This window comes from Phocoena sinus, chromosome X, assembly GCF_008692025.1.
Source record: "Phocoena sinus isolate mPhoSin1 chromosome X, mPhoSin1.pri, whole genome shotgun sequence".
In the NCBI taxonomy this organism is placed as follows: Eukaryota; Metazoa; Chordata; class Mammalia; order Artiodactyla; family Phocoenidae; genus Phocoena; species Phocoena sinus.
Window position 1 is genome coordinate 53980382 of NC_045784.1, and position 22568 is coordinate 54002949.

The 22568-nt window shown below is 40.1% G+C and overlaps 1 protein-coding gene across 1 annotated transcript in view; it reads right to left on the minus strand.

Annotated features, from left to right (window-relative positions):
• Positions 1 to 21652, minus strand: part of ZC4H2 (zinc finger C4H2-type containing) — a 36135-nt gene extending 14483 nt beyond the window's left edge. The window contains 1 exon segment of the mRNA XM_032618721.1: positions 21526 to 21652. Coding sequence (XP_032474612.1) covers positions 21526 to 21578 — 53 coding nt within the window. The 5' untranslated portion in view covers positions 21579 to 21652.
• Between the last annotated feature and the right edge of the window lie 916 nt (positions 21653 to 22568).

Here is a 22568-nt window from a genome sequence, read left to right on the forward strand (position 1 = left end):
GTGTGTTAAAGACCCCAGCTATAATTGTGGCTTTGTCTATTTCTTCCTTTGGTTCTGTCAGATTTGCCTCTCATATTTTACAGTTCTGTTGTTGGTGTATACCCATTTAGGACTGCTAGGTCTTCTTGGCAGACTGACACTTTTGTCATTATCTAATGTACCTCTCTGTACCTAGTAATTTTCTTTGCTCTGAAGTCTACTTTATCTGATATTAATATATCCATTCCTGCTTTCCTTGGATTAATGTTTCCACGGTATATCTTCTTTCATTATTTCAACATACCTATGTCTTTATATTTGAAGTGAGATTCTTGTAGACAGCACATAGACGGGTCATATTTTTTAATCATCTTGGCTGATCAGTATTTGGATTGCAGTATTTAGGCCATTTATATCTGGTGTACTTATTGATAAGTTAGAACTTAAGTGTATCATTTAATTTTTGTTTACTATTTGATCTCTCTCTTATTCGATTCTCTGTTTCCTTTTTGCTGCCTTCCTATCTTTAATTGAATGTGTTTTGGAATTACATTTTACCTATACTGTTTTTAAGTGTATCTCTTTCTATAGTTTTTTCAGTGGTTGCTCTAGGTATTATATTTCATAATTTATCATAGTCTTCTGTGTCATCTTTTTATTAGGGTGAGTGAAGAGTAGAAACATTACCTCCCTTTACGCCCCCTTTACCCTCCACCATTTATAATATAACTATCTGAAATATTTCTCCTACATAAGAGTTATGTTTGTAGAGAACCATATTACTGCTTCCACCATCAGAAATGATTTAGAAAACTAAACAGGAGAAGGAAAATGTACTGTATTTTAATTATATTTTTACTCTTTCTCTTGGTTTTTCTTCCTTCCTGATATTCCATGTTGTCTTCTTTTAGGAAAGATTCCTTTAGCTATTATTATTTTAGGGTAGATCTGCTGGTGACAGATTCTCTTAGTTTTCTTCATCTGAGAATGTCTTAATTTATTCCTCATTCTTGATGGATATTTTTGCTACATGTAGTATTTGCGGTTGATAGTTCTCTTCTTTCAGGACTTGAAAAATCTTGTGCCACTTCCTTCTGGCCTCTATATTTTCTGATGAGAAATTCACTGTCATTCAAACTGTTTTCACCTATAGGTAAGGTGTAATTTCTCTTTGACTTGTTTAAGGCATTCTTTGTCCCTAGTTTTCAGACATTAACCATGATGTGTCTTGGTGTGGATTTCTATGAGTCTATCCTCTTTGAATCACTTGGCGTATATCTCTTGACAAATCTGGAGAGTCCTCAGCCATTATTTCAAATATTTTTAAATTTCACCCTCTTTTTTCTCTGTAGATAAGGCCTCTCTGTTGTGTAATTCCCCTTCCTTCCTTCCTTATGCCTTCCTTCTCGTTTATCCCCATTTCCTACACCATTTACGCCCCACATAGGCAACCATTCAAAACTACTTAATGCCTATTTATTGTGTTGCATGTGCTCTTCTAAATGGTAAATTATTGATGTATATTAAGGAGAGAAAAGGAGAGGAAGAAGGAGAGGGAGAGGGGAAGAGTGTGTGTGTGTGTGTGTGTGTGTGTGTTTGTGTGTGTGTGTGTGTGTGTGAGAGAGAGAGAGAGAGAGAGATCTAGAGAGTGTGAGTGTTATGGACTGAATCATGTCCCTCCAAAATTCATATGTTGAATCTCTAATCCCCAATGTGAGTGTGTTTAGAGGGGGGCCTTTAGAGAGGTAATTAAGGTTAAATGAGGTCATAAATGTGGGACCCTAATCCAATTGGATTGGTGCCCTTTGAAGAAGAAGAAGACACAACAGAGGTTGCCTCCTCTCTGTCTCTACATGCACAGAGGAAAGGCCATGTGAAGACATAGCAAGAAGGCAGCTGACTATAAGCCAGGAAGAGAACCCTCACAAGAAAGCAAATTTTCTTGCACTTTGACCATGGACTTCTAGCCTCCAGAACTGTGAGAAAAGAAATGTCTGTTGTTTAAGCCACCCAGTCTGTGGTATTTTGTTGTGGAAGACTGAGCAGATTAACACAGATTTTGGTACCATGAAGTGGGGTACTACTTTAATAAAAACCTAAAAATGTGGAAGTGTATTTGGAACTAGATGAGGAGTAGAGGCTGGGAGAGGTTTCAGGCGCATGCTAGAAAAAGCCTATATTGCATTGAAGTGACTGTTGGTAGAAACATGGACATTAACGATGCTCCTGGTGAGGTCTCAAAGAGAAAAGAGGAACATGTCATTAGAAACTGGAGAAAAGGTGATCCTTATTATAAAGTGGCAAAGAATTTGGCTGAATTTTGTTCTAGTGTTCTGTGGAAGGTAGAGCCTGTGAGCAATGAAATTAGATATTTAGCTGAGGAGATTTTTACGCAAAGTGGTGAATGTGAAGCTCAGCTGCTTATAGTAAAATGCAAGAGGAGAGAGAGAAATCAGCAGAATCGTTAAGCAAGATGAACCAGGACTTGAAGATTTGAAAAATTCTCGTTCTATCCATATTGCAAAAAATATAAAGCATCTTCTGGAGAGAACACCAAGGATGTGGCTAGAAAACCACTCCTTGAGATTACTCATTATTTTAATTAGGTATCTCAGCAGAAGTCAGGAACAGAGGTGGGATTATACAAGCACAGACACTGTCAGCATGGACCAAGGGGAGCAGAGGGAGGATGAAATAAAGGAAAGTTTTTGGAATCTACAAGGCAGGACAATAGAGTTACTTAGCTGCAGACATGCTTCACCCTTCAAGTAAAGGAAAGAATGACACCAAAGGTGATTAAGAGATCATCAAGGCTGCCATTCCCACCATTGGGTCTAGACCTAACAGGCCCTGGGGGCAAGGCTGTTGCCTCCTCAGTTTCAGTAGGACAGGCTTCCCCTGACTAGTGCCTCAGGAGAAAGGCAACAGCAAAGGGCTGTGAGGGTGGGGGTGATACTGCCCAAAGCATCCAGCCAAAGATTATTCTCCAGCCTGAAAATATAATGAAATTTGCCTTGCTAAGTTTTGCACTTTCTTGGGATCTATCATCCCTATCTTCTTTCTGGTTTCTCCCTTTTCAAAAGGGAATGTCTATCCTATGCTTGTCCTATTACTATACTTGGGAAGCAGATCATTTGTCTGGTTTCACAGCTGGAGAGGAATTTCGCCCTTTGGATGAATCATAACTCAAGTCTCATCCAAACCTAAATTAGGTGATATTTAGATGAGACTTTTGACTGGACATAGGTTCTGGAGTGCATGAAGACATTTGGGGCTGTTGGGAAGGGATGAATGAATTTTGCATGTGAGAAAGACATGCATTTGGTGGGAGGCATAGGGAGGAATGTTATGGAATGCATTGAGTCCCCTAATATACATATGTTCAAGCCCTAACCCGCAAAGTACTTCCAAGTACTTTGAGGGAACTTTCAGGGAGGTATAAGGTTAATCTCCAAAATATTTGGAGAGAGAATTTTAGGAAGGTGTAAGGTTAAATGAGGTCATCACAGTAGAGCCTTAATCTGGTTGTATTGACGTCCTTATAAGTAGAGGAAGGGACGCATGAGCTCTTTCTGTCTCCACACAAGACCAGAGGAATGGCCAAATGAGGACACGGGGAGGAAGCAGCCATCTACAAGACAGGAAGAGAGCCCTTACCAGAAATCAAAATTTCTGGTATCTATATCATGAATCTCTAGCCTCCAGAATTGTGAGAAAATAAATGTCTGCTATTTAAGCCACCCAGAATGTGTTATTGCTTTGTGGCAGAATAAGCTGACTAATACACGCGTGCCTGGGCACCCGCGTGCATGCACACACACACACACACGCACACACACGGTATAGACTCATGATAACATATAGTTTTCACATGGCACTCTGACGTTAAGATCCAGGATTCCTTGCTTCTAAGTGTGGTCATCCACCACATTTTACCTGTCCACCCTTCCAAGGATAAACTCTCACTTTGCTTCTATATCCCCCCTCCACAAACAATACTTTGATGAATTTTCTTGTACCTGTCTGAGTATATTTAGGGGGCTATATCCCAGGAGTGGGAAATCTAGCACACAGGTAACGTGTATTCTTGTTTCATGTAAGCAGTGCCAATTTGCTGTGCAAGATGGCTACACCATTTCACACTCCCACCAGTAGTGCATGAGGGCACCTGTTATCTGTGCTTGTACTCAGAAAGGAAGAGCAATGGGGAAGTTTAGGGGATGCCCCAACTGGAGACCTGTAACAGAATGCACCCTGAGCTGGTCTCATTTCTCTCTTAAACAACCTCTGCCTGACTCACCCAGCAGCTCTATCTTACCACCATCAAGATCTGATTAAGAGCTTTGACTAGTTATTGCTGCTCTGCCCACCCCCATGCCCCATCCCTGATCTCTGGGGGTTAAATAGAATTTTATCTGGAGCTCTCTGTATGTACTTGGGCATTTTCAGTGACGCCAAACCCTTGGCACAGACAGCAGACAAGTGATTCACATACAGGCAGTGGGACTCACAGACCAATGTGGGTAGGACATGAGCACATGTGACTCTCCAGGCTGGGAGGGACCTTCAAAGGCATCTATCGTCCCTTTGCCAACCACTGCTTAAGTGCTTTCTATAACATCACTTCCAAGTGTTCAATTAGGCCTTCCTTGAACAACTTAGTCACAGAGCTCTCACTATTTCTCTAGACAATCCATTCCTTCTCTAGGCAGCTCCAACAATTTGAAAACCCTAGGGTCACACAGAACACAGATCAGATGCTCCTTGTCCCCCCACCTTATTCATTTTCCCCCCGTCCATAATAATAGAACCTCTGATTTTCATCTGGGCCTGTGACACCTTGACTAAGGTCTGTATTTCCCTCTCTCCTTTGCAGCTGTTTGTGGCCATGTGACAATGTTCTGGCCAGTGGGATGAAAACACATGTGATATGTGCAACATCTAGGCTGTGACCCTAAAGGGAAGGAGTATGCCATTCACTTCTCCTTTGCCCTCTTCCCACTGCCTAACATGTATACACAACATCAAGTCATCTTCAACCCTGTAGATGAAGGCTACACCCTGCACATGGTGAAGTAACAATATAAAAAGAGCCTGAGTCCCCAACATGGAATAACCACACAAACCACAGGTCACTTGTTCCCAGACTGATAATGTGAGAGGGAAATGAACTTCTGTCTTGTTTTAACCACTGTTAATTTGGAAGCAAGTTGGATTAGCTTTACCAATAAACATCCCAGTTAATTGGCTACTGTATTTAATTGAATCTAAAATGCCATTGGACATAGGGTACACATTATCTTATGGACTACTAAGAGAAAAATGCTACCTATTATATTATGACAAAATGTTTTCTTTTAATTTAAATGTTCATTTAATAGTTTTTGAAAGAGCTCTGGTAGACTGATTTAAGACACTATTTTTAAAAATTAATTAATTAATTAATTTACTTTGGGCTGTGTTAGGTCTTCGTTTCTGTGCGAGGGCTTTCTCTAGTTGTGGCAAGTGGGGGCCACTCCTCATTGCGGTGCATGGGTCTCTCACTAGCGCAACCTCTCTTGTTGCAGAGCACAGGCTCCAGACGTGCAGGCTCAGTAGTTGTGGCTCACGGGCCTAGTTGCTCCGTGGCATGTGGGATCTTCCCAGACCAGGGCTCGAACCCATGTCTCCTGCATTAGCAGGCAGATTCTCAACCACTGCGCCACCAGGGAAGTCCCTAAGACACTATTTTAATCAGACTTTTCTAGTCTGAGTCATTTCTCATACACAATAACTTTTTATTTCAAGGGAAAACCATGATGAAATCTTTTTGAAGATACTTTAAATGGCAATTAAACTCAACACATACAGTGTTAATCATGCACATAATTCAATTGAAGGGATGATAATATGAACAGCCATGGCCAAGTTCACATGTGCTCATGCGTGAACAATAACACAATTCCCTCTTGGCCAATGGCAGTTGTAAGGTAGAATTGTATTTAAGACACATCCTGACTTTAGATTTTTAAAATATAAAATATGTGTGTATTAAATGGTGAAATCTGGTCCTTTAAAACCAAATTTGGGGAATAACTTTCACTTCCACTCTAGTCAAGATAGAGTAACAGGGACCAGATTTACCCACCTGTGCAAAATAACTAAAAGCAAAACAAACAAAAACACCAAGACAAAATCTATGAAAAAAACTCAAGTCATTGGACATCAGGCAAGTAAGGTTAGTGATCTCTGAGAGATGGAAAAGCTTAGATGAGCCTGAAGATTGCCCCATCCTACTGCCTAGAGAAATATTCTAGACTGTAAGACAGGGATGGGGAACTCAGACAGAGCCTGGCCATCTCCCTCAATTGAGGAAATGGAGATATGAGTCTGGAGAATCCAAGGAAACTCGAGTTCACAGGAAAGAGTTTTGGAGAGGGGAGACCTGTGTAGAGAGAGAATGCTTACAATTTTCAGAGGTTCCCCCTCAAGTACTCACTGAATTATTGATCAGCACATGTGTGTAAGGAAAGTAACTACCTGAAGCCAAGGAAAGAAACACCTCAAAGGATTAGAGGAAACAGTGATCAGAGTCCACAAAGGGCTGAGTATAGTGACTGTTCCAAACAACAAAGGTAGAAAATATTCACAATTTGTATAGCATTAGAGTACAAAGACAAGTTCTGCATCAGTAATGAGGAAAATGAGCTCTACACTAAATGCTGATATGGTTCCACTTAACTAAGCTGAAAAGCAAGGCCCAGAAGGATAAAACAGATTCCAAGTGTCTTAATGGCATGCCATAAGGAAGCTCAAGAATATTTATAGGAATGCAAAAATATGCAGTCAACAAGGTAAATTTGAAAATGTCTGGCATCCAACCAAACCTTGCCAGGTGTGCAATTTGAAGCAGGAAAAATGCAATCCACAATGTTGAGAATAAAAATCAAAACTGACCAAGAAATGACATGGTTGATAGAACTAGTAGCCAAGGATACAAGTAGTTATTATAAATGCATTTCATATGTTCAGAAAGCTTGAAGAAATACTGACCACATTAAGTAAAGTTGTGGGAGAGATGAAAAATACCCAAATAAAATATCTAGAGATGAAAACTACAATGTCTGAGGTGAAAACTACATTAGTCAATTTAGACAATAAAGGAGAAAAGATTAATGAACATGAAGACATACCAATAGAAAGTTTCCCAAATGAAATATATAGAGAAAAATGGTCAAAAAAATAAACAGCATCAGCAAACTGTGGGACAACTTCAAGTGGCTAAAAGTACATGTAACTGGAGATGAAGAAGGAGGAAGAAAAGAAAAATATTTGAAAAATTAATAACTGAAAATGTTTCCAATTTGATGAAACCTATACATGCACTGATCCAAAATGTTCAACAAATCTCAAGCATGGGAAGCAGGAAGAAAACTACACCAAGTCATATCACAATGAAATTGCTCAAAACCAATGATAAAGAGAAAATCTTAACAGCAGCCCAAGGAAAAAAGGCATGCTACCCAAGAGGAAAGAAGTAGGATCGAAGCAAGATGACAGTGGCATATTATTTTTAAAGTACTGGGAAAAAAAAAAGAAAAAACCTCTGCCAATATAGAATTCTTTACACATTGAAAATAACTTTTAAAAACAAAGGTGAAATAAAGACTTGCTGAGACATAGAAAAGTTGGGATGCTACATCACCAGCAAACCTGCTCTATGATAAATGTTACAGTATGCTCTTCAAGCAGAAGGAAAATAGTAGCAGAGGAATACAGAGCATCAAACATGGAAAAATATAATGACTCTTTTTCTTATTATTTAAATTCATTAAAAAGATAACCAACAGTTTAAACCAAGAAGTGCATCAATGTCATAGCACAGAGGGCAGAAAGGGAGAAATAAAATTACAGTGCTGTAAGTTTCTTATACTATATCTGCAGTAGTATGAGATCACTTGAAGATAAACTGTGACAAGTAAAGATGTATATTATAGACTCTAAAGCAACTACTAAAATAATAAAAACCAGTATAATATCTAATAATCAGAAAAACAGATCAAATGGGACCATAAAATATACTTAATCCAAAAGAAGGCATAAAGGGAGGGGAATGGGAACAAAAAACAGATGAGATAAATGAAAAACAAAAAGGTGGTAGATCTCAACCTAACCATATCAACAAGCATATTAAATATAAATAGTCTAAACACCCTCAATTAAAAAGCAGATTGCCAGATTGGAAAAAACAAGCAAACAAACAAACAAACCAAAATGTGGACTGCCTATAAGAATCCCACTTTAAATATAAAGGAACAAGTAAAGGTGAAAATATACCCCATGCTAACACTATTCAAAAGAAAGCTGTCTAAATGCAGTGTGGTACCTTGGAAATCCTATCAAAATCTCAGCAGGCATTTTTGTAGAAATTGATAAGTGAAACCTAAAATTCACATAGAAATGCAAAGGGCCTAGAGTCGCCAAAACAACTCTCAAGAAGAATAGCAAAGTTGGAGAACTTACAATCCCTGTTTAAATAATTAGTTTAAAGCTGTAGTAATCAAAACAGTGAAGTATAGGCATAAAGATACACAAATAGACCTATGGAGCAGAACAGAGAGTCCTGTAATAAACCCACAAATATGGAGAGCTGATTTTTTTTTACAGTGATACAAAGGCAATGCTGTGGAGAAAGAATGGCTTTTTCACCAAATGGTCCTGAAACAACAGGATATCTACATGCAAAAACAAGCAAAAGGCTTCAACCTATACCCTTTGCATCATATACAGAATTAAGTGAAAATGGATTATAGGCCTACATGTAAAACTTAAAATTCTGGAAGAAAATCTTTGTGACTTTTGGCTTAGGCAATGGTTTTTTCTTTATGTGATACAAAAAATCACAATCCATAAAAAAAAGAATACTGATGAGTAAGACTTCTTTATCAACATAAAAACTTCTGCAATTCAAAAGACACTCTTAAGAAAATGAAAAGACCAAGTTGCAAACTGGGAGAACATCTTTGCAAAGCATGTATCTGCTGAAGGCCTTGTATCCTGAATATATAAGGAACACTCAAAATTCACATAAGTAAAATATATAAACCCACTGAAAATGAGCAAAAGGTTTGCTAATAAACACTCACCAAAGAAGACAGAGAGTGGCAACTAAATGCATGAAGACAGATGTTCAACAGGATTAGAAATTGGAACCTTCATACTCTGCTTCTGGGGATGGAAATTGCACAACCAACTTGGAGAACACTTTGCATTATTTAAAAAAGTTATACACATGCTTGTCATATGACCCAGAAATTTCACTCTAGGAATCTAACCAGGAGAAATGAAAACATATTTCCACACAACAACTTATATGTAAAGGTTCAGAGCAGCATTCATAAGAACCAAAAGGTGGAAACAACCCCAATGTTCATGTGGTGAGTGAATAAACAAAATGCAGTATATCCATACAATGGAATACTGTTTGCCATAAAAAGGAAAGAAATACTGATATATGGTACAATGTGTATGAGCCTAAAAGACAATATGCTAAATTATGTGCAATGTCCTGAAAAAGCAAATCTATAGAGACAGAATATATATTTACTGGTTTGCCTAAGCCAGTGTGGTGGAAGAGAGATGGACTGATACTGAGCATAAGGGCTCTTTTGGGGATGCCTGGGCATGTTCTAAATTGTATTGTGGTGATAGTTGCACAACTCTGTACATTTACTAAGAGTCATTGAAATTGTACAGTAAGTCCCCTACATATGAACAAGTTCCGTTTCAAGAGCACATTTGTAAGTTCAATCTGTTCGTAAGTCCAACAACGTTAGCCTAGGTACCCAACTAACACAATTGGCTATATAGAAAGTACTGTAATAGGTTTATAATACTGTTACACCAAATAATACATAGAAAACAAACACAAAAAAATAAACATTTTTAATCTTACAGTACAGTACAGTACCTTGAAAAGTACAGTAGTACAGTACACGTTTGGTGCTTCTTAGCAGTATCAGCTGCATCACTGCTGCTTTTACGCTTCTGGACATCTTGGGCTTGAAATAAAGATACTTACTACTGTGCTCTATACAGTACTGTAACAGTAAAGTACACAAAAGTACAACCACTTGTAGAAGATGCGCCCACATAACAATGCACGTCAGACACGTGAACTAATCTACAAGATTGGACATGTGAACACAGGTTTGCATCTTTTGAAAGTTCACAACGTGTAGGGAACTTACTGTATACCTAAAATGGATGGTTTCTATGGTATGTAAATCACAACTCAATAAAGCTGTTAAAAATATATCCTCCAATGTCTTCTTACTGTACCCAGAATTAAATCTAAACACACAAATTCTAAGCTCTTTGTACCCCTCTGCTCCTGTTTCCCAGGAAAATGAGTGATTCGTCAAAAAGTCTGTGTAAGAAAAAACAGATTTTTAAATGGATTTGGACAAATGAGGTACCGGGAGGAATGGGAAGTGGGTTAATGATGAAAAAAAGAAATGGGGACTTGTTACCCTTGTGGTTGATTGTGTACACCATGCTGTTCAGGCTTAGGATTTAATGCCCAGCCTTCCATGTTCTATCCAGCAACTGGGTAGTTTGGGCTAAGATTAAATGTAAGTAAAAGGTTGTTTCTTTCACAGATCTACAGAGTGGGCATTATGCCAGCCACTGCTTAAATGCACACACCACATAACAGCTTCCTTCTCTTTTCCATTTTCTATCAATCTTGTAGACAAAAAAAATGTATTAAGCAAGTGCCACTTACCCAACAGTGTGCTGGATCCTGGGGATGACTGAAGAGAAGACCCCTTCCTTCAAGTAAAATTATTGATTGTGGTCCAATATAGAAAATAGATCAAATCATAACTATTATGGTTCAAGTGGAAGTGGGTCCCAGAGTCTTTATTCTCTCCTCAAATCCAACCCTGCCTGACTCTACCAGAGTGGCCCTTGATACACCTCCCTGCAACTCCCAGGGCTCCTCAGAACATTACTTCAAAGCCACCAATAAAATCTATCCTCTTCATTTCAGAAATGAAGAAACAAATGTCCAGAATGGGAAAGGAACTAGCCCAAGAGCATGCAGCTATGGTCCTCTGGGTCCTCTACATGTACAGACTTTCAAATGAAGCAATTTGAAATCTGGATAATTATATATATAAGAGCCTTCTAGAAACTGACACCATACCATATTTCTGTCTGTAAACTCCATGTCATCTATCACACTGCTTTGGCTCAACAATTACATTTTGAGTGACAATAATGAATGCAAATAAGTGGTTAAGTCCAGGGTACTGACTGTAATCTCAGTAGTCTCAGAGAAAGAAAGATATTACCATGGGTGGGGGGCTTTAATTCATTCAGTTAACATTTACTAAGAGTGTATAAGTTCCAGAAACTGGGAAGGAATTGGGTGTTAAGAAAGGATTTATTTAATAAAAATATCTACCTATCTATCTACCTATCTATCTATCTGTCTATCTATTTTTGGTGTCTACTATGTTCCAGCAACTGTGCTGGGCACTTGATACGCTATCTAATTTAATCTTCATCATAACCGCATAATTAGGTGTGTTTAGCTTCATTTTTACAGATGAAGAATTTGAGGCTGTGAGAAGTAAAGTGACCTGCCCAACATCACAAAGCCAGGAAGTGCAGAATCCAGTGTGCTGAACCTGATGACCTTTTCACCATACCAAGGAACTTTCCTCATATGATTTATTTCAAGCCATGGAAAACAAGCCAATGGGGTGAATCTTGTCCTGGATCAGTCAGTCACCAATTTTAAGGGTAAAATAGGGCACATCATGGAACAAGAAGCTTGGAAATTCTATCTACCTGAGAAGTAGGACTCAGTGTAGCCCTGCAAAGAGTTGTTGGATGACTCCATGAGATGGAATCTGTGGAATGTTTGGCCCTACAAGTGAGGAAAGCATCCAAGTCATTAATGACCCAATTTTATATGGAAAATGTCCTAATGAAATCCTCCCAAGAGGCTAAGGCGCAGCTGGTATGACCACGGAATCCCAGAAATCCACAGAATACTTCTTTAGGGTTTTCCACAATCACTGGGGCTACAGTCTTTCTTAAATCTTGAATGAAGATTCCTGACCTCCCTAGGCCACAGCCTCTCCAGACAGAGTCCTGGACCAAGACAAAAATATTCAGCTGGCTAATTTCTTTCCAATGGCTCTTTGCTGACTAATGTGGAGAAGGAAGGATAGAGAGCAGGAGAGGTTCTAGGCAATGGATCATCTATTCCTGGGACAAACTTGGCGGGCTCAACTGTCACCCAGCTTAAGGGGTGACTTAGCCCCAACACTCACTCAACAAGCAGAGTAGGAAAGCTGGGACCTGTAGGACTTGAGGATGGGCAGACAAAGTGAAGACACCGGCTAGCAGAGTTGGATGGAAAACTACCCAGATTTGTTGATGAGCTAAGGGAATGGTGGAAAGTGGACAGATCCAGAATATATTACATAGGCATAATCCGCCAGGTCTTACTAATGCAGTGGTTTTTCCAAGTGTGTTCCCTGGACCAGCAGCAACAGCATTGCCTGGGAACTTGTTAGAAATGCAAATTCTCAGGCCTTCCGAATAAGAGACTCTGAAGATGGGGACCCAGCAATCTAGGTTTCAACCCGCCCGCCAGGTGGAGCCTAATGCACGCCCAAGTTTGACAACCACTGTGCTAGTGTTTAGATACATGGAGTAATAGAGGGAAGAATGAAGAATGATTCCAGATTTGGGGATGGGGGTGAAATTTACTTACTGATGGGGGAGACTAGGAAAGGAGATTGGGGGGTGGGGATGCGGGTTAAAGTTGAGAGTTCTGTTGGGGTCTGTTTAAGGTGCCAGTGATATATCCAGTGGGGTTGGTTAAGTGGGAAGTTGGATATGTCAGTACAGAACTCAGGGGAGAGATCAGAGCTATTCACCTTGATTCTAAGATCCTTGATAACAGGTCTAATTCATCTTAGACCCTGAGAATATCCCAGTCCTGTGTATGCCCTAGAACAGGTGCTTGGTAAATGTAACTGAATGAAAAAAAAAGGAGCCAGCTTTTCCTGCCTACTCTAGTCTGATGAGAACACTGCCTAAGTACCAAGTGTTCTTCCATTTAATATCTATTTGTGCATCTGGAAAAGCAGCTACTGTTGGAAAAGAAGTTTTCTTTGAAAAGTTCACCTTGAAGACTTTCTTATAGCTTAGCACTAAATGTCAACTCCCTTGCATTCTCTCTCCTGTAGTCAGGATTGACTTGACTTGCCCATCCCTAAGTCCCAGAGTTGCCAGCTGTTCTGTGACTTGTTGTTGAGTGAGCACTGGGACCAAAGCTGACTTAGTTTTCAAGCGAGGTGATAGTGGAGCCTGCTGAAGCTGCCACAACAATGACAGAGGGAAGGAAGGAAGGAAGGAAGGAAGGAAGGAAGGAAGGAAGGAAGACAGACTCATGTCAATTCAAAACTTTACCATAGGGGGCTTCCCTGGTGGCGTAGTGGTTGAGAGTCTGCCTGCCAATGCAGGGGACATGGGCTCGTGCCCCGGTCCGGGAAGATCCCACATGCCGCAGAGCGGCTGGGCCCGTGAGCCATGGCTGCTGAGCCTGCGCGTCCGGAGCCTGTGCTCCGCAACGGGAGAGGCCACAACAGTGAGAGGCTCGCGTACTGCAAAAAAAAAAAAGAAAAACTTTACCGTAAGGCAGAATAACTTGAGTGCTATAATAAATCTCCCTGCGAGAGCCCAAAGTGGTAAGTGATTCATTTGGACTAGGGAATTTGAGGTTTTGAAAAAGAGATGGTGTTTGCTCTGGATCTTCCTTGAAGAATAAGTAGGATTTACAGGCTTGGAATAAGGGAAGGGCATTAAGAAAGAGGGATCTGCCAGCTACATGTAAAAGAATGAAATTAGAATACTCCCTAACACCATACAGATAAATAAACACAAAATGGATTAAAGACCTAAATATAAGAACTGACAGTATAAAACTCTTAGAGGAAAACATAGGAAGAACACTTTCTGACATAAATCACAGCAAGATCGTTTTTGCCCACCTCCTAGAGTAATGAAAATAAAAACAAAAATTTTAAAATGGGACCTAATGAAACTTAAAAGCCTTTGCACAGCAAAGGAAACCATAAACTTAACGAAAAGACAACCCTCAGAATGGGAGAAAATATTTGCAAATGAAGCAATGGACAAGGGATTAATCTCCCAAATATACAAACAGCTCATGGAGCTCAATACCAGAAAAACAAACAACCCAATCAAAAAATGGGTGGAAGACCTAAATAGGCATTTCTCCAAAGAATACATACAGATGGCCAAGAGGCACATGAAAAGATGCTCAACATCACTAATTATTAAAGAAATGCAAATCAAAACTACAATGAGGTATCACCTCATGCTGGTCAGAATGGCCATCATCAAAAAGTCTACAAACAATAAATGCTGGAGAGGGTGTGGAGAAAGGGGAACCCTGTTGCACTGTTGGTGGGAACATAAATTGATACAGCCACTATGGAGAACAGTATGGACGTTCCTTAAAAAACTAAAAATAGAATTACCATATGACACAGCAATCCCACTACTGGGCTTATACCCTGAGAAGATCATAATTCAAAAAGACACATGCACCCCAATGTTCATTACAGCACTATTTACAATAGCCAGGTCATGAAAGCAACCTAAATGGCCATTGATAGATGAATGGATAAAGAAGATGTGGTACATATATACAATGGAATATTACGCAGACATAAAAAGGAATGAAATGGGGTCATTTGTAGAGATGTGGATGGACCTAGAGACTGCCATACAGAGTGAAGTATTGTTTTGGCCAAAACGTTCGTTCGGATTTTTCCATAACATCTTACAGAAAAACCTGAATGAACTTTTTGGCCAACCCAATAAGTCAGAAAGAGAAAAACAAATATCGTATACTAATGCATATATGTGGAATCTACAAAAATGGTACCGATGAACCTGTTTGCAAGGCAGCAATAGAGACACAGACGTGGAGAACAAATGTATGAACACCAAGGGGGGAAAGAGGATGTGGGATGAATTGGGAGATAGGGATTGACATATACACTAATATGTATAAAATAGATAACTAATGAGAACCTATGGTATAGCACAGGGAACTCTACTCAATGCTCTGTGGTGACCTAAATGGGAAGGAAACCAAAAAAAGAGGGGATATATGTATATTTATAGCTGATTCACTTTGCTGTACAGCAGAAACTGACACAACATTGTAAAGCAATAATACCCCAATTAAAAAAAAAAAAGAATGAAGGACTGACATTAGCAAAGGCGTGGAAAAATGGAAATATATAAAACAGTGAGGAACTTCTGTGTGGATAAAGAATAAGGTGAATGAAAATGAGAGGTAGTAGATAAGATTGGAAAGGTAGGTCTGGGACAGACTTGTGGGGAAGAGGGACATGAATGCCATGTCAACAATTATAGGCAAATGTCTATGGACATACAGTAGGAAATGACTTACAATGATAAATGAATCTTATATTGTGACCCAATACACACAAACACAGATAGAAAACTGAAACAAAAGTTCCCACAGAGAATACCTACCATTTCTTATGCAATGTATGCTGATATTTTCTATCTTATTTTGTTTAATTTCTTTTTTTACAAATCCTACTAGCAGCTACTTCATTTCATGACCTACTAATGGTTCACAATCTGTGTTTTGAAAAATACTGCTACAGGCAATGGGAAATCGGTGAATGTGTTTGAGGAATAACATAGTAACCCCAGTGCTTTAGTAAGGTAGTTCTCATAGCAGTGTGGATGGAATTAAAAATAGGGGGCAGACTGAAGATAAGAAAGCAATTCTATAGGTAGAAAGTGATACAATATTATAATTATCCAGGTTGGTCATGATGAAGGCCTAAAACAGGACAGTGAGTGTGGAGGTTGAGAGTGGGGCATGAATATGAGCCAGATGTTGAAGGTGGGACTTGCTAACGGATCAAATGTGAGTTATAACAAAGCAAGGGTAATCAGCATCAATATCCAGGTTTCAATCTGAGGTAACTGTGCAGAGAATGATGGCATTAAACAAGTGGTTTAGTGGGAGGAGCTGGATTAGGGCAGGAAGAGACAAAGTCTTAAGAGTTGATTGACTTCAGCTGTGTCTGTGGAACAACCAGGTGGACAAGCCCAGTAGACTGTGGAATATATCAGGTTGAAGCTTGGAAGGAAGTTAGGGGGTAGAGACTGGAGATATGAAGATAATATTTGAAGCTGTAGGAATATAAGAGGTAACTCAGGAGAATGTGTAGAGAGAGAAAAAGAGAAGACTTAAGGAAAAGACTTAAGAGGACCTACTTAATGCTACAATATTTACTTCCAAAATGAGTTTTTCCTTTCTTAAGTGAGGAAAGTTTATTGTGTATGGATATGTGTGCACTAGGGCCATGGATGTGTGCAATGTGTATGTATGAATGGCATGTGCATGTTAAGGAAATATTAGTATGTATTTGGGGAGCTGGTGAAGGGCTCTGGTTGCTCTAGCAGTGGCTACACTCACTTTCTTTGCCTCATGGCTTCTTCTCCTTTCCTTCTCTCTTTTCCATCTCTCCTCTTTTGTTCCATTCTTTCCTTCTCCTTTCCACATATCCACATGCTCCTTCATCACCACTTAGAAGCCCAAGAAATTGATGGGCAAAATAGACCAGTGTGGGACTTGGGGCCCAAGGTCTGCAGCATAGTGTTGGAGTGTGGTTGGGGTTAGGAGGAAAGACAGGGCTGTGAGCATGTGGTCAGAGTCAGAAGTGGGAATGGTTTGTGGTGGGAGAATCCATTCCTGAGACATTTTCCACTTCAAATTCTGCCATCAGTGTGTATGTACATGAATGTGTGTCACTATGAATGTGTATATTTCTGTGCTTGTGCCTGGGGGTGTGTCTGACTCTTAGCTTGACTTAATCAGGTTTTTGGGCGATATTATCCTCATCACTGCTACTTCAGTACAGAAGTAAAATTATTTTTTTAACAGAAATAGGTTGCTTTGTTTATAACTTTGAGGGATTTAGGATTAGAGCAGTTGAAGAACTGTGAATAATGCTTAATTAGATTATCAGCATTTGTTGAAATGCATATGCCATGTGAATAGGAGGATACATTCTCTCTTCCTTTCCTAGCTGTGTGACCATAGATAGGTTACCTAACCTCCCTGAGCCTTAGTATCCTTATCTGTAAAATGGGGATAATAATTCCTACCACAGATTTCCATTAGCAAGAGTTGAACACTAAATGAGCTAAGAGCTTTGAAATCAGTAGGTGTTCAACTAATGTTAGTTCCTTTCTCCAGTTCCTTCTACCCCTTCCTTCTCTCCACCTCTCATACATGTTTTACTGGTCCACGTGTGAAAATCGAGTTGTATTTGTAATAATTTCCCTATTTTCAGTTCTTAAACCAAGTGATATAACATTTGCATATTACTGTAAAATTATCAAAAGAAGGCTAATTTAAATCACTTTTGGTGCATACACATCTAGAATTATGTCTTCTTTATGGATTGACCCTTTCTCATATAGTTCAGTCATGTTTTTAAATCGACTGTCATTTCATTGGTGTATTTAGACCATTTATATTCAACATAATTATTGATATGTTAAGGCTAAGTCTGTCATTTTATTTTCTGTTACCTGTTTTTTCTCTCTGATTTAGTTTTTTCTCTTTTCTTTGCCCTGCCTTCCTGTGGGTGACTTGAACATTTTCTTCAAATTTCATTTTGATATATCTATAATTTTTTTAACTAAAGCATAGTTGACATGCAATATTATATTAGGTTCAAATGTACAGCATAGTGATTCAATATTTTTATAGATTATACTCCATTTGAAGTTGTTATAAAATATTGGCACTATTTCCCTGTGTTTTACAATACTTGTATCTTATTTATTTTATATATAGTATTTTGTTTCTCTTAATCCCCTACCCCTTATCTTGCCCCTCACCCACTTTCCTCTCCCTGCTGGTAACCACTAGTTTGTTCTCTATATCTGTGAGTCTGTTTCTGTATTTTGCTATGTTCATTCATTTGTTTTATTTTTTAGATTCCACATATAAATGACAACATACAGAATTTATCTCCTCAAAAAACTAAAAATAGAACTACCATATGATCCAGTAATACTACTCCTGTGTATATGATCCAAAGAAAATGAAAACACTAATTCGAAAAGTTACATGCACCCCAGTGTTCATAGCAGCATAATTTACAATAGCCAAGATATGGAAGAATCCGTAGTGTCCTTCAACAGATAAATGGATAAGTAAGATGGAAATTTACCTCCCTTTTACATTCTTTTATACTCCCTGCTTATAGCATAAATGTCTTAAATATTTCCTCTACATACATTCAGAACCACGTGAGACAGTGTAATAAATTTTGATCCAATCATCAAACAGGATTCATACAACTCAAGAGGAAAAGAAATTCTGTTGTATGTACCCATGTTTTTGCCTACTGTACTCTTTCTTCCAAGGTTCCTACTTTTATTGTTTCTTTTCTGTTTTAAGACTTACTTTTCTCATTCTTATAGGGTAGACCTCCTACTGATAAATTCCCTGTTTCCTTTCATCTGAGAATGTCTTGATCATCCCTTTATTCCTGAAGGATATTACCACTGCACATAGGATTCTGGGTTGATGGTTCTTTTCCTTCAGCACTTGAAAAATGTTGTGCTACTTCCTGCTAGGGCCTCATCAGTTTCTGATGAGGAATCTGCTGACTTTCTATTTTTTTTCCCTGAAGGTACAGGTAAGATGTTGTTCCTCTTTGGCTGTTTCCTACATCTTTTCTCTGCTTCTGATTTCAGAAGGTTGACTATGATGTGTCTTGGTATGAATTTCTTTGGGCCTTTTTGATGGTGTTTGCTTAGCTACTTGGATCTAGAAATTTATGCCCTTTGCTCAGTTTGGAAAGTTTTAAGCCACTACTTCTTCAGGTACTTCTGGTCCTGCCTTATTTCTCCTCTCTTTATGAGATTCTGTTGACATGACTGTTAGATCTTTTGTTATAGTCTCACAAGTCTGGAGGATCTGGCTCTGCTCAATTCCTTCTTTTCTTTTCTTTTCTTTCCTTTCTTCCTTTCTTTCTTTCTTTCTTTCTTTCTTTCTTTCTTTCTTTCTTTCTTTCTTTCTTTCTTTCTTCTTTTTTCTTTTTACATTTAATTTCCCTCTGTTTTTTTACACTGGGTTATTTCTACTGTTTATGTTTAAGTTGTCTGATTCTTTCCTCTGTCTTCTCCATCTTGCTGTTGATCCCATCCATTGAGTTTTTAGAGATTTTTTTCCAGTTTTTAAACTTCCACTTGGTTCTTCTCTGTGTTTTATATTTCTTTTTGAGACTTTCTATTTAAATGGTGAGATTTTATATTGTATCATTTGTTGCAAGTGTGTTGTGATTGCTCCCTGAAGCATTTTTATGATGGCTGCTTTAAAATCCTTGTCAGATAATTCCAATCTCTGTGTCCTCTCAACCCTGGCATCTGTTTACTTCCTCTTGCCACTGAAACTGATAATCTTGGTATGTCAAGTAATTTTTTTTCAATTAAATTTGGACACTCTGGATCTCTCTTAACACTTTTGTCTTTGCAGGCCTCCTCTGATGTGCTAGTTTTGCAGGGAAGGGGGGCAGTACAAGTCCAGGTTCTCCACTGGGTCTCTGATTGACATCCAGGTTGGGGAGAGGATCTTTGTTATTGCTGGTTGAGGGTGAGAGTTCTGGCCTCTCTTAGGCCTCTTAGGATCCCATCCCAGCTAGTAGTGGTAGGAATGCCAGGTTTAACACTGGTGAGGGTCAAAGCCATGGCCCCCCATTTGGTCTGTACTAGAAGGAGTCATTTTTCCTTGTTCCCAACTGTTCCTTCCCTTGGGGTTGGGTAGGAATTCCTTTAAAATCTGGTAAAAATAAGTCTAGGCTCTTCACTTGCAGGCATAAGTTTCTTATTAGCTGCACTGTTATTATGACAGCTGACTTTTTCCTGCACCAAGGTGTCTCACTCCCTATATCCTGATTCTTTTGCAGAAAAAAATTGCAATATAAACCCTGTCTACCTTTTCCTAGGCCCTGAAGGGATAGAGTGGGAAGACCAGAGCCTCTGCACACAAATTGACTGGGTTCTTGTCAAAATCTGGCATTTCCAAACTGTTTGGCTCTGGAGAAATTACTTAAATTTTCTGAGCCTCCATTTTCCCAGTTGTAAAGGAAGTGTAGGAAGTTCTCAGGATAGCCAAATGCGCAATAGTAGGTCAAGCGGCTTGGCACACCAGGGGCTCAATAAATAATAGTCCCTTCCTTTTATTCTCCAGCAAAAGTAGAAATATAACCCCTGTAAAGGACAGAAAAGCCAAGGTGCTTCCCCACCACCACCATCTTGTGTGAGTCTCACCCAAGGCATTCACTCCAAGAGTTAAATCTCTTGGTCAAACTCTTATTTCTTAAAGGGACACACTTGATATCCTACCCCATTTTTCTTCAGGTTCCTGGAAAACACTAAAGGGAACAGCCCAACCCAGGGCACCCTCAGAAGGAGGGTGGAAGCCGAGGCAGAGTCGGGTCAGTGGTGGGGAGGGGGTCCTGGCAGAGAAGAGTGGGTGAAGGAAGGCCTGGTATTGGCCCAGGCAGTCCACTCAACTGGCGTTATTGTGCTCTGAGCAAGGACAGCATCATTGCCTAGCCAATGCCACTCCTGGAGAAAAGGGGTAGGGGATGCAGGCAACACGCACTTTGCATCCCGCCCATTCGCCCATCACCTCTGGGGCCTGAGAGCAACTGTTGCAGGCGGCAACTGCCTCCCCAGTCTCCATCACTCCCATCCCCCTTCCCAAGCACCGGGTAGGAGAGGAAGAAAGTGGTAAGTGAAAGCAAAAAATACATAAGAGCGAGTGCTCTCTCTCCTCCCTATCCTGGCCTGCAGGGATTCCTCCGCATCCCCAGTCTGCAGCCCCCAGCAGCCGCCACCAGCCCCGATGTGTTAGACTCTGCTCTCAAAAGGCTCGCCGGAGCTCGAGGTCCTGAAGTTGAACAGAAGACTGAAAGAAACAAATCTAGACACCTAAAGAGCAAGGAGCCAAATACACCTTGGATCTTACAAACACTTTAAAAAATAATGTGTCCAAGAATGCCATTGCCCCAACTCCCACCCAAGAAGCATAAAGCTGTCTTTGGACCAACACCCACCCACCCCCGTCCCCCCCCCAACACAAACACACTTACACCGTGTGTCTGCATCTGGCTTTCTCAGACACATCTGGCAAGAGATTCCTCTCGGTAGGTCTGTTTCTCTGTCTGCCTCTCTCTCTCTCTCTCTCTCTGATAGTCTCAGTTCCGATTCTCCCCTGCCTCATTCCCATCCTTAAATTCCGTGGTGAATGGGATCGTTTTCAGTCCCCCTCCGCAAGTAGCCCAACAATAGACACTTTCCGTAGCTAGCAGCCCTCTCCCGCAGTGAGGGATTTGGGTAGCTTCGGAGGGGACAGGGAGGGCGCTGCAAAGTTCCACTTACCTGATCTCTTTAATGCTTTCCAATTTGCACATGATTTCTTGTTCATCTGCCATGCTTTTCACTCTCACTTTCACGTCCTGAGAAATGTACAAACACACAAGCCCAGGGATACAATAGACACAATGTAACCACCTCCTCCCGGCATGGGGCTCTGAGCCTGTGCGGTAGGGACATGGAGAAGGCCTGGGAGCTGTAGTCCGCAGCTCCAGGACCAGCCAGGCAGCCCGGGGGTCTGCAGGACTACAACTCCCAGAAGGCCAAGCGAGACATTCCTGTTTCTCTTCCTGCAGCTGCACTTTAAGTCAATTTGTCACAGATAATTGTGTCAAAGGTCGTGAGGAGTACAAGGGAATAGTGATATTCGTTTGGCCCGTGCGAGCGAGAGGTTGAGTGTTCTGGCAGCTGTCTGGGAACTCGTGGCTTTGGCATTCAGATGGAGGTGGAGAAGAGGTGGAAGGGAGGAGGGAGCAGCTGCAAAGGCTGAAGGATGGGGAGAGGTTGACCACGTTCCTTCCAGCTCTCCATCCATTCTAGTTACTGAGTTCAAATTTTGTCAGTCAACGAAGGAAGTACTGGGGGAGGCACTGGGTGAAACAAAGATAAATAGAAGCAAGTCCTTGCCTTTGAGGAGCAGGAGAGAAAGAAAAGTAACCCATTAATTACAGTGCATTGTGCTGTCACAATACAGAAATGGATAAAGTGTAATCTGAGCAGAGATGTAAATAGGTCTCAAAATATAACTGAGAATTTTCCAGTCCACTGGGGAGGACTGACTTTCCAGGACAGGGCACAACACATATAGAAAGGAAAGAACAAGTGAGCCAAGGTGTCTGGAACATAAGGTTCATATATGGAGTGGGGAGGTGGGAAAGAGAAATGGGAGATGTACCTAGAAAAGCTAGGTTGGAACCAGATTGTGAAAGACCTTTAACTTAATCCAAAATAGAGTTTGGATTTAATCCTATAGGCACACATTCATCCAATACACATTTATTAAGTGTGCTAAATAATGCCAAGTTATTTTATGTTTCAAAGCACAGGAG